General features: G+C 34.6%; 1 protein-coding gene across 8 annotated transcripts in view; it reads right to left on the minus strand.

Moving 5' to 3' along the window:
• The window catches only part of PCGF5 (polycomb group ring finger 5), a 57715-nt gene that overhangs the window by 10105 nt on the left and 34668 nt on the right, over positions 1 to 12942 (minus strand). For 5 of the 8 annotated variants that reach the window (XM_052677371.1, XM_052677370.1, XM_052677369.1 and 2 more), the window contains exons 3-9: positions 12748 to 12844; positions 7251 to 7306; positions 7069 to 7128; positions 5786 to 5934; positions 5101 to 5199; positions 3644 to 3733; positions 1765 to 1824 (exon numbers count right to left, since the gene is read on the minus strand). In XM_052677371.1, coding sequence (XP_052533331.1) covers positions 1765 to 1824; positions 3644 to 3733; positions 5101 to 5199; positions 5786 to 5934; positions 7069 to 7128; positions 7251 to 7306; positions 12748 to 12844 — 611 coding nt within the window. The remainder of the gene's footprint in view (positions 1 to 1764; positions 1825 to 3643; positions 3734 to 5100; positions 5200 to 5785; positions 5935 to 7068; positions 7129 to 7250; positions 7307 to 12747; positions 12845 to 12942) is intronic. The other 3 variants (XM_052677372.1, XM_052677376.1, XM_052677375.1) reach the window with 1 other exon arrangement.

A 12942-nucleotide genomic window follows, 5' to 3' on the forward strand; every position in this document is an offset into this window, starting at 1 on the left:
AAATAAAGACTAATGTTTTTCCCTCCCTGAAATCCAAAGTCCTCAACTTCATAATTAATGATACATATTCAGTAGTTATTACTAGGGGGGAAGGGGAGGGGAGGGGAAGTTAATAATGTAATGGAATCCCTGAATTGGCTGTTGTGGTAACAGAGGGTTTCCAAAAAGTGCTGCGGAATAGCTGAGCACCTGTTGCCAGAGGTCCTGTTAACATCTCATTTTTATCAATCTTTCAGCATTTCATTGAAGATGTTTTCCTCTTACCTTAGTGATCTGTTTTGATTGCAAATAAAACAGGCTAATCTTATTGACCCAGAAACTGTATGGGCCTCTGCCACAGAGCATGGCTAATTTAAGTCTTGATTTTTCCCAATTTGGAAATAAACAATAAAAAACTGCACCCTTCAAATGCAAGATGGATGAACTTCAGGTACCAAGAAAGAAAGAGATCACTGCAGAGACCTTCACAGCTTAACAGATTTTTGTGTCAGGGCAGAAATAATCAGCAGAACTAAACGTGACCATAGTTGCTGGTGATTTACAATCTGGAGCACAGAGAAATCAAAACATAAAAGCAGAGGTACTCAACAGCAGCAAGAGCATTTAGGAAGAGAAGACATGGAACACCATGTGTAGTCTGCATTAGCAATTAACAAATGTATTTGCAGACCAAATGACTTAGTCCCTGATTTTTTCCACACAGGACATGACTATATTATTTAAATACTATTTTGCTTGTTCCTTTTTCATAACAAATATTTTGATTGTATAAATTGTATCTAAAAGCAGTCGGTTCTAACTGGAAGTCCATACAGGCAGAGACAAAGCAGTCACCTCACTGAATAACGCATCATGCAAACCCTCTTCACTAAGTGTTTTTGCAAGACTGAATACTACTTTGAAAAACTACAAACTGTACAGACAAAAAAGAAATAGGTTGGAGAGATTCTAATTACTGAAGTAGGTATGACTGTAAAACAGATCACTCCCATCCATAGTGAGAGCAATGCTCAATCATTAATTTTTTGCTCAAGAAAAATTTTTATTTCAGACTTTCAAAGCAATTTTTAGAAGAAAGTTCGACTGAATATTACCAATGAGCAAACTGAAATACTGTTCACTGTCCCTAGAGGTGCTTAAGAAATATGAAGATGTGGTACTTAGGGATATGGTTTAGTGGGCACTATTACTAGCAGGTGGATGGTTGGACTAGATGATCTTAAGAGGTCTTTTCCAACCCTTATGATTTTTGATATGTACTGAAAAAAAATACCAAACTGATCAATGAGATTTAGGAATCAACTTCAATTTGCAATTTCTCTGTTTGTTTAAAAAGAAAATATGAATTGTCATAATTGTCATAACGATACAAAACCACCAACACAGTCTCTTTTGTTTCACTCCCTTCAGTTTTGGTCCTCAGTCAGTGGTTGCCCAATGCTACCTATCAGAAATATGAGATAGGAAGGCGGACAACACTTCCATATTGATGCAACTATCAGCCTAAAGAATGAAATAAGATAACTGAGCTAACGGAAGATAAAAGATAGTAGTCTTACATTTTAAATCTACAAAACCTGGTAATTTGAATATGTTCTATTAGTTTAATTAAGCTTTCTTTCAATGAACAAAAATGCTCAAGTCTTTCTGGTGGTATTTTTGCACTTTGTAGTAAGGTATCATAAAAATTCTAGTTTTGATTATAACTGTAGTGTTTACAGGACCTTTTTGACTGTAATATGTACAGTCGTGAGTGCCTCTTACCTGATACAAAGTGCCATCCTGTGAGTAGACTTGCGAAGATGAGCAGTTCTGACACCGAAACTGCGAAGGAGATGATTTTCTGATCAGATAAGAGGCATCCACAGCTGGACATAGACATTTACCTTTCCTTTTTAAAAAACTCAGTTGTAAAGTTTAAAATTTATTTCCTTGTTTGAAACAAGAAAGACTTCTCTAATGAATAAGTGGATATTCCACTTAACTGCTCTACCTCTTGCAAGGTCCACAGGTGTGCCAGTAAAAGCTGGTGGCAAATAGTACCAAAGATAAAAATAAAGGATTTACTTGATCTTCATCTAAAGGAAGAGAATTAATTAGCACTGCAACTACTGTTATTTTAGAAGACCCAACACAGTTAACGAAAACAAAATTAGAAAAGCCCAGATGTTACTGGTTTTATCATCAGCACAATTTTTAAAAGATTTAGACTGTCATCTCTGACTTCAGGGGAATTACTTAAAACCACATAAAAGAAAAGATGAACACACAGCTGACGTACCATATAGACATAACTTACAAATCTAAGCAAGAGCTGTCAACTCCTCTACTTATTTAAGGTTAAAATGATAATTCTGAGATTTAAAAAAAAAAAATTAACCAGTACAAATAGTGTCCTTTCTGTCAAGATGACAGTTACTGCTGCTTACAAACGACTGCAAGGACCAAAGGTCCATTTGTAAGCAGGGGCTGCGGGATTAAATTTTAGGAAAAGAATTCCATTATCACTGAAGTTGTTCCCTCAAAATTTCTTATGAGTACAGCCAATGCTAATAAAAGATAAAGTGGCAAGGCAAACAGATACTGCTGGTTTCAAGGCAGTACTGGAAAAATGGTACTCATTGATGCAACTCTGGGGTTTCAGTAACTGTCAAATTCCAGTGCGATACAACGTTCAAATCTGACTAATAATTGCCTATACATAACTCTCTTAATTCCTATGAAATACACCTTGACTTTTCTCACATAAGGTAAAATCAAGAAACTTGCGAATTATTAATTCCAAAGTGTGCTTAATCCCATCTTCTCTGTCCACTTCCCACTGCATTTTAAATCTGAGTTTACAGATTAATAAATTATGTTAACTGCTTAAACTTATCACTCCTGCAGTATAACCTCTACTGGCAGTGGCAGGCAACAAACTTGCTCATAGCATTAAGCAATAACGAGAAAAAGCAAAGAACAGCCACATACAAACAAATGGATACATTTAAAAAACAAGAGAAAAAATGGAGATATGAGTCCTAACAAAATCTACCAGGTATACAGGACAACATTGGCTACTAAATTAAGCAAAGGCATACCTGAAAGAAAGGTGTTCAAGTAAGTGAAGAATTGCAGTTCTAAAATGCATGCACACAATAAGGAAAACCCATCTAGCTGTATTAGCTGATTGTTAGTCTTTGTTATACAGTGCAACTAAAAAACATGAATGTAGTACTCACTGAAACAACCATAAACCAATCAGGTTGCTCCAATAATTTGCCAGTGTTACAGTTCATTACTGACTGAATAAAAGAGATTCTAAATAAAGAACTGCTTTACGCAGATTCGTAAATATTGTGACGTAAAGTGTCACTAACAGGAAACTTGCAGAAAATCTGGAAAAAAATTACTTAAAATTATGAGCAGACCTTTCATGCAAACTTTGTATACCTTTCAGTTTTAAGCTTCACAATCTACATTTGCTGCAGGTTTTCCACTCACTACATATTTTCTCACATAATAAATACAGAAAACATGCAAAACATATCTTTAAGGACAGATCTTTTTGAAGGGTCACAGAAGATATTTTGTATCAAGCTATGAAAGCATGTAATAAGAATCCCCAAACACCATTTATTAGTAATAGAACAGCATTTACGTTTTCGCCTCTTAGTCTCCATCTTGTCATATAGATGAATTCCATAGTATGATCCTTTCCCATGATTTCTCCATTGCATAGTACATCCAGCTTAAAATACAACAGAACAAACGGTAAGACAAACTGATGTAAAAATTAATGACTAAATGAACTTTCAAGAGCATCTCTGAGAACTAAGCCCAGAATTTCTCTTACTGTAAAAAGCTTAATAAATACAACATATTGACAACAGGCTATTTCATACAGTAGTGTTCCAATTTACTTTTTCAGTGAAGTTTTAGTCAGGATGAAAATGTTCTAAACTAAGTAGGAAATTATCAGTAGACAAAACTTGTACATATTTACCAATACTACACAGCATTTCTCTGAAGAGAAAGTCATATGTTGGTTAGTGAAGGCTTTTTTGCTACATCAATGCTCTTTCAAAACCAAACATACAAAATCCGGGTGTTGTAATTCTCATCTTTAAAAAATAAATTATGAACTAACTTTAAATGTTTTAGTTTAAAAGTAACTATAATTACAAGGAAAAATGCATGTATACAAACATGTTTCTTCATTATCTGGAAGGACTAAGGGCATAAGAAAAGATAAGTACTTCTCTTACTGTAAAAGATATTACAGCATTCACTGAAAATCTATGACTATTCTTTCATTACAATAGCCATAATGCTTTCCTGCTTTCAAGAGGAAAAAGAAATAAAAAAATTTTAAGTAAGTAGGCACTACATAATGCACGACCATAAGATGTCAGAGATAGATTAAATCAATGTAGAACAAAACCAGTGACACCAAAATGGCTGGCTGGAACATCGTAATACTGTGACAACTCTGCAACAACCTATACACCTCATCTTACTCAGCCCTACCTCTGACTGAAACTGGGATGCTGCTGTTCATTAAAGGAAGCCTAATGTGTGGAGTCATTGAGTTCTGTATGAGAACTGACTGAATTCAAAACTCCTGTATCCTTGAGAAGAAGGAAAGTTTACGCAGGAGTTTCAGGCTCCCTATCTCAACTCTACATCACAACTTCTACCATGTCAGCAAGTCCCCCCAGGAAACAGTTCTGGCCAAAATCAAATCACTCACAGAGAAAAGATATGTCTCCTTCTCTATTAAATTCTGGAAATGGCATATTTAAAAAAAAAAAAAAAAAAAAAAAAAAAGTATCTTCCTCTCAAAAAATTCAGATAGTATTTTTGTCACTTCTCCTAAGGACTGGATTCTTACTACAACTGCATGAGCTGTACCATTAGCAAATTCTAGTCATTGTGATAAACAACTCCACTTCTAGTCATCGTGATAAACAACTTCTCACTTAAGGGCAGAAAATATACCTTAGAATATTGAAGAATACTTAGTGTAAACTCACGCACAAATATGGCTCAATTTCATTTTAAAAAATACCACTTTGCAATTAAGTAAAAACATAAGCAACACTCTTCCAAATGTACCTCATAAGAACTTGGAAGTTTTAATTTTAAGCTGAGAAACTTTTTGATAGTTCCCACGGTCACTCGAGTAGAGCAGCGGATAAATTTCTTCATTAAACCCTAAAGCGACAACAGAAGAGAAAAACATGTTAGAAATTACAGAACCATGCCTTCTCATTTTTCATTAAATAGCATGTAAGCAATTTCCAGTCCAAGGACAGCTGTGAGAAATCTTTTTTCCCTATCAGTAACCATTTTTACTCTCTCTCTTCTAACTCATAATAGCATTGTAGCTTCATTCCTGTTCACGTCTTTACAAGATTTGGGTTCCAGTCATTCAGTACACAACTTACATGAGAAGTAGTTTCATGTTGGCATGTTAAGACAACTATCCTGAAAGCATGAAACAGCTCTTTCACAACTAACTTCTAAAGCAACTCCACAGTATGCCATAATCTGCTGCATGAAGCAGTTATTTACCACTGAGGATGGAAGATATTGGAGCTACAAAAAAATGCATCCACAATAATCAATAGATAATGCCATGAATTTCTTGTAAAATTCCATGATGCACTGAAACACCTCAAACAAAAGAGAGTAACTAAAGGTACAATCAAGACAGGTCAATGTTGTTTCACTAAAATGTATTGTTATGAATGATTTAGTTCCAAGAACAATACCACCACAGATTATCATTAGGACTCACTTTTACTACATTGTCTCCAGACTGCCCATTGTTGCGTAAACAGTCGAGGCAGATGGCGATCTGTGGGTCACTCCTGTGATAGTCTTTATCTTCTTCATTTTCATCACACTCCTCATCAACTTTGGGTTTATCAGTTTTGGGGCTTTCTTCTGTAGAATATGAAGATTATCATTTAAGTGTAAAACAAAAGTCACAGTACCAACAAACACTTATTGATGTAATACTTAATATTCAAGAGCATATTTTCCTTCATATTAACTTTGCAATTTTAATTTTGTGTATTCTTAAATTGATCAATTATAACCTATGAAAATGAAGTTTTACTACTGACATTCTGAAGTAAAATGCACAACAGATTCCTGTGTGATAGGAAATAATATGCCCCTAATAGTTAATGCTGTCTACTGTTGTTTGCGTCCACTGATTTTTGAAGGCTGCAACCATGAACGTATCAAATGCAAACCCACTCTATGGTGTGGGAGCTCACTTCCAGAAAACACTGCTTGTAAATATACCACGGAACAACTAATATCAGCACCTGCAACATGCATAATTAACACATATTAAAGGTCTGCTGTAATAACAGAGGAGACAAGTTCCTGAAACATTACTGTGAAGTAAAGCAAAGGAGCTTTTCAAAAGGTATTTTTAAAGCCCAAATCATGTAGGCTATGGTATCAAAACCCTGAAGTAAAATCAAAGGGGCTTCAAAAACAGATGTCCTTCTCACTTGGCAGCTTAATAACGAACTCTCAAAGTTCATGGGTCAACTACCAAAAAAAAAAAAAAAAAAAAAAAAAAAGGCAATTTGAAATCTACATAAAACAATTGTTTAGAATGTGTGGAAAACTGTTTTACTACTTGCCGTTACTAATTCTTGACAACCTCCTACTTAACAGCTGGTCAAATTCAGTATCATAAAATAATCTGTAAAAAATGCTCAAGCAGTTCTACATTTTACTCTATGTAATATGAAAAAAATTAAGAATTCAAATGAAAATTGCATGAATGATGACTGGGAGGGCTTAGGGAAATGCAAGCAAAAATAGCAGTTAAAGAGCTAGCGCTGTAAATCAACTGGTTAAAAGGTGGGCAGTAGTAAATAAAAGTCCAGATGACACTTAGAAAGATTTTAGGAGTTTGTGCATTATCTGTGAATTCAGTAATAATAAAAAGTACATGCATGAACATTTGAAGAATCAGGGCTTGATGAGGAGCTGTGACATTATCTAACATACATGTGGGGAAGAGAAAAAAAAATATAAAATAAAAAAAGTCATCACCTTGCCCATTTTCTTGAGGTTTATTTTTCTTCCAAAACTCAATCTCTCGCTGCAGTTCCTCTAGTTAACACCAGAAAAACAGTAATATGAATTTTAAATCAGAAATACAGACACAGTACAGAAACAGTCATATTCCCTCCATCACCCCAAGCAAGTACCCAAAACCAAATCAGAAAACTTACGTTCTCGAAGTCCAGGCACCAGCTTAAATATAATTTCCTCTAAGGTGTTATCCAGCCTTTCAAGGGGAGAAAATACATTTCACATTAAGCAGAAACTTGCATTTTAAATATTTTTAGCCTTTAAACAACAAACACGTTTTTACTAGTAAAATGAATTGCATATTTCTAGTAAATAATACATGGAAAAAACAGCTGATTTTAGCTTTAGAGGAAAAAAACATGCATTAAAGATTATCTGAATTACCGCTCAAATGGATTTCTTCTTGAAATTACCAAGAAATTCACTTTCTAACAGATAAAAAGTAAAGGAAAGGGAAAAAACATTCTGACAGGTTTTTGTTGTTTCTGCGTTACACTGAATAAATTATGCTGTCAAAAAGAAAAAATTAGAAAAGTAATACCAAATTTTAAAGACCGAGTAATGCAGAACAAGCATGGAAACTATAAATTTCATTATCATATTGATTTTAAGTAGGTGTAGACATCCCTTGTAATACATTTTAAGAAAGCTGAACAGATTCCCTACTCACGATAAAACATACAAATCAATCTGGGCAGGATAAGGAAGCTCACACAGCATCCACTCTGCCCTGGCTAGAAACCACAATGTAATAACTTCCTTTGGTATATTTTTAATTGCCCTGATTTGTCTTCTCAATGATATATATCTGTACCTCTATACATATATACTTATATTTGTATATACACATACAAATGTGTACACACCATTAATAATACACACTAGATCTGCTATAAAGCACGTGACAATTCACTACCTCTTGTCTGCTAGAAGTGACAAAGTAAGATGACCCAAAGATTTTAAAGTTGAGGAACACTGAGAAGCATTTTAGTAGATAGTGATTCACTTCTTAAATACACCAGCATTCCAGCTTCTTTTCTCTACACTATTTGCATTTGTAATCTAAAGTTTACAAATAGACATATTAACAAGTCATCTATTTTGAGACCAGTTCTCTGTGTCACTTCTTGGAGACAATCGTATCATAGGAATATTTATATTTAAGCTACTACTGTATTCCATTTTTCAACTGTTTCTTCTTGTAAAGACAAAAAAAAAAAAAAAAAAAAAATCCAGGTGAAGCAGACTGTTCCTAAAGCAAAGATGCATAGAGAGCACTTTCTCATGGATAAGAAGGAAAACAAAGTCATATGACATCAAAGCACTTTCTGAATAGAGAAACTGTAGGTCTACTTTTCCAAATGGTATGTTATCTCTTCCAGCCTCTCAAGATCAAACACAACTAGATGGTACTTTCAAGTCCCCAAAGCAGAGCATTGGGAACTTGTGAATCTATCCAGGAAATGGAAAATATACTATATTTGGAAACAATTCCACTTTGCAAGAAAGTTCTAATCTTCATAACTTACTCATTTAGAAAAATTTGGACTTCAAAGGAGAATCACACTGTACTTAATTTAAAAATCCTGTTAAACATTCCTTATGATGGTGCATGCATGCTGTTTTTTCTACATTTATTACTGAGAAATTCCATTTTTCATTTTTTAACTGATCTTCAATGGCTCAAAAGAAAAGTCAACGGCAGTGCTATCACAGCAAGAAACCTGTGTACTTAGCAATTACAATGCTAGCACCATGCACTCATACTCTACTTGACAACCATTTTCTTTGAAAAAGCGAACTAAATGAAGTTCTTCTTCCTAATGAAGAAGAAACACTAATTAGAGGAAAATATCCCTATGGCTATAGAGAAAAAAGTAGAAAAAAATAACACCTATCCAATCTTAAAGTGCATGGAAACTAACTATAAATTATAATAATAAACCTAGGAAATTATAAAAATATTCTCAATTTCAGGTGCTTTTAACAGTGTTCCTATCCTCCAAGCCTATGAGAACTCAAAAAGAGATTTTGTATTTTGCATCAAAGTCATTCCAAAATGAAATTACTTGGCCTAACTCTGAAGTTGCTCAGTCATTTAGTATGATACTTCCTGCTGAGGCCAAACTGAGAACCGTTTATGTTTTAGACACCACTCTGCACCCCCACATCTTCCAACCATAAGAACAGCTTGTATGGCAAGAAGAACCAAGTATTTATGCTAGCTTTGAATAGTTCCCATCTCTCCCACCTTCTGTAATAAATGTGTTCTATGAACAAAGCATAATAACTGTTAATTATCTGAAGTGAAACAAATGAAGGCATCAGTCAGGAAAACTTGCATCCAAGTCAGCTTGCTAAGAAGTGCATCTTTATAGTATGACCAACCCAAACACTACTGAATGTTGATAACATTGATAACACAGAATTCTTCTAAATTTGGAAGGTGAATTCCAAAATTTAATACTCTTCCCATATTTTCAGTTTGGAGTTCAGAGTTGAATTTCAGACTCAGCCTTTTAGTTTCAACAGCCTTTCCATACTGCCAACTGAAAGATACATCTAAATAATTCAAGACAGTTATGAAGTTACTCATAATTGAGTTTATAAAAGAGTTTATGAAGTATGTCTCAAAGATTTCAGATAAAAATACTACTTAGGGTGCCATTTCTCACAAACTCGCTGCACTCCTCAGCAATGATGGGGCTTGTCTCTAAGTCAAAGTATAATGTGTGTATAATGTTACACAGGCAACTCCCAAAAAAGATAATGTCATTACACTGTTATTCTGATTACTAGTTCAGCAAATGTTTAGAAGTGCTTCATAAAACACAACCAGCAAACATACTTACATGCAGTTTGTTGGAAAATTGATCCAGTTAGTTACTCTAGAAGCAGTTTCAGGAAATAATTATGAGGAAAACAGGTTTTTCCTCATTTCTGGCTTGTGAGCTTAACTTCTCACCCTTTTAGCTTTTCTTACTTAAAGCACATTACTATTTTACTAAACATCTACTAGACATTTTCTAAAATATTTTTCTAGCTCACCTGTAAATAATCCTGTCAGAATAAAAGATGTGCTTCTAGAACATTTCTGCTTCCAATAGTTACTCTGTACAACATGTCTTGTTATGGCAGACAAAATGCTCCTGATACTGATAGGAGATTAGAAATATACATGTGGTAACAAACCCTTTTAGCTCTACCTCTCCAAAAACATTTGGATCACAAAGACTTCAGCTAATGGTACCACCTAGAGTTGCTGGATTTACTCTTTCTCACCTACTGTCTTGGTATCTATCTGAAACACACATCTGTCACAAAAATCAAAGCAAAATACAGCAAATTGTAGCAAACACCAGTAAATTAGGAAATAATACCACCTCTAGTAAACTCCAGGTGTAAATATTTATTTTAGCACTGACACAACAGTATTTCTTCCTGAGTTCACAACAGTGCTACAAACTACATAAATCTCAAAGAAAAATTGTACCCTCTGAATGTATTGTTCTTGGTGGTGTTCTATTTTGTTTCTTTTAAGTTGTACAAAAGACAAAAGGCAACTGTGAGAAGGAGGCAAGGCTTCCTTAGGACCAATCAGTAACATGAAATTATGATTTTAAGCACTGGAATGAGACATTCAGGATAACCTTAACTGAGCAAACAGTGATTAGTTTTAGTTGTTTTCATTGCATATGCAGTGACCAGGACACAGCTAGTTTCCTTTTTATTGCTTTGGTTTATCTGGAGTCCTCTGAAGATCTAGCTCATTTAATTCCTTTTTCAGCTAAAAAAAATAAAATCTCAAAAGATATTCTATGAAAAATAAACAAATAATCAGATCTCACAGGCATGCTCATGCTGCCATTTTCTCTGACTCTCCCAGTGTCTGGCCAGTTAATCCAAATGTAGGCCCCCAAAAAATCATGTGAAAGACCAACTAAAAAATATCTCCCCTAAAACTTGCGGAATCACATCTGGTGACACGTATATGAAAGACACAAAGTATAAAATGTACAAACACTGAGCCTATTAAGGTATTCTAAGAATTAAAATCCAAAGAAAACAGATCAAGAGAGCAAAAACAGCTTGTACTAATTTATACAATTAGTAATTAAAATTATTCACATCCAGTAGTCCCATGCAATCACAGCTAATACATCGTTATAAACCAGAAGATCCCAGCATACTGTAACAAAGAGCCCTCAAGACAACTTCCAGAAATTCTCATGCTCATAGCAAAGTGAAAGTTCAAACTTAAAAGGACAATACACTGTCCCTAGCAGTGAACACTTCTATCCATAGGTGGGTGGGAAGTGTACTTCAGCACTTTTGTTTATTCACAAATCATCATCATTATGCAAATAGCAAAAATAGAGCAATATGATATAACTAGCAAAAAGGTGAAGAGTTTAAATTCCTTCTAAGGTCTGCAATAAAATTTTTAACAACTGCTGTGGTTATCAAACATCAAGAGAAAAGTGAATGTTAAATAGAAATCCAGCTAACTTATTTCTGAATCTCCTTCATTAAATATGACTAAAAGAAACAAACAAAAATCTCCCTTTCATAGAATCACAGAATTGCTTGGGTTGGAAGGGACCTCAAGAATCATCAAGCTTCAATTCCCCTGCGGCAGGCAAGGCCACCAACCTCCATATCTTATACTAGACTAGACTGCCCAGGGGCCCATTCAACCTGGCTTTGATGTACCCTAAAACTGCTTTTAGTACTTCAGAAACTGTTCACCTGCCTTCATAGCCCTGTACTGATATCCTGTCATCTTTCTTGCAGGATTTCCTCATGTTTTAAACTCTGCTTAACACATGTGGACTTCCAGCACACATACTATGGAAAGCAGGTAAGTCTGTAACCTTGAGAAAAGATGAGAATGGGTTGGAACGAGGGTGGGACGAGGCTGGTTCCTAAAATGATGACATTTCAGGAAAATGTGAATTTTTACTTAAAATGACATTTCTTGATTTCTCTAGGATAGCTATCACTTTGCATTTCTACATATTGTAACAACTTACACATCTTGTCCTAACAATCATTTTTCTTGAAATTCTGTATTCTCTTTTGGTGATATAGAAACAAACATCCAAGAATGGGCATTTTCAGTGTCAAAATCATCTCTTATGCTTATCCTGACTGACCAGCAGATAACAATACAGATTGGCAAGTATAACCCTTCAATTATTCAGTTATTTGCATGACCCTTTTTATACAACACTGGAAGAACAGAAGGGTTTAACACAGTTTGAAATCTACTAAATTGTTGAGGAGGGGAAGGAAAGAAAGAAAGACTATTAATAAAGTTTGTAATCAAGTAAAGCATAGAAGGTTTCTGCTTCATTTATTCATTTAATAGAGGCTTTAAAATACTTCAATTTGTACAATATACTCGAGCCTTGCTGCAATTTTTCTTTGTCTTTCCTCCTTAAATTATACGTGAAAAATTCCAGTCTGCTACAAGATGAGAAACTGACAATCCCTGGTCAAACACAGTTGACTCATTTTACAAACAGGCAAAAAAATTAATTTCATTTTAGGACAATAATATTTAGAGCTTTTTTGTTTGGTTGTTTTAATTTTTGTGTCCTTTCACGTCAGCAAAGTTGTGTAATGTCATCTCACCTTAACATTTCTAGTGGGTTGGTCTCATGCACTTGGTTGCCACACCTGGGACAGTCATTGCTGTCTTCAAAGTGCTGAACAATGCAAGTCTTACAAACTGAGGGACAAAAAAGAAAGAAAAAGAAGTTAGGCCAAGATCTAAGTAGTATTCCTTGAACACAACCTAATGATGCCAGCTAACTAAGCTAACTACTT

The sequence above is a fragment of the Tympanuchus pallidicinctus genome, unplaced genomic scaffold (assembly GCF_026119805.1).
Source record: "Tympanuchus pallidicinctus isolate F22 unplaced genomic scaffold, pur_lepc_1.0 scaffold16, whole genome shotgun sequence".
Classification (NCBI taxonomy): domain Eukaryota; kingdom Metazoa; phylum Chordata; class Aves; order Galliformes; family Phasianidae; genus Tympanuchus; species Tympanuchus pallidicinctus.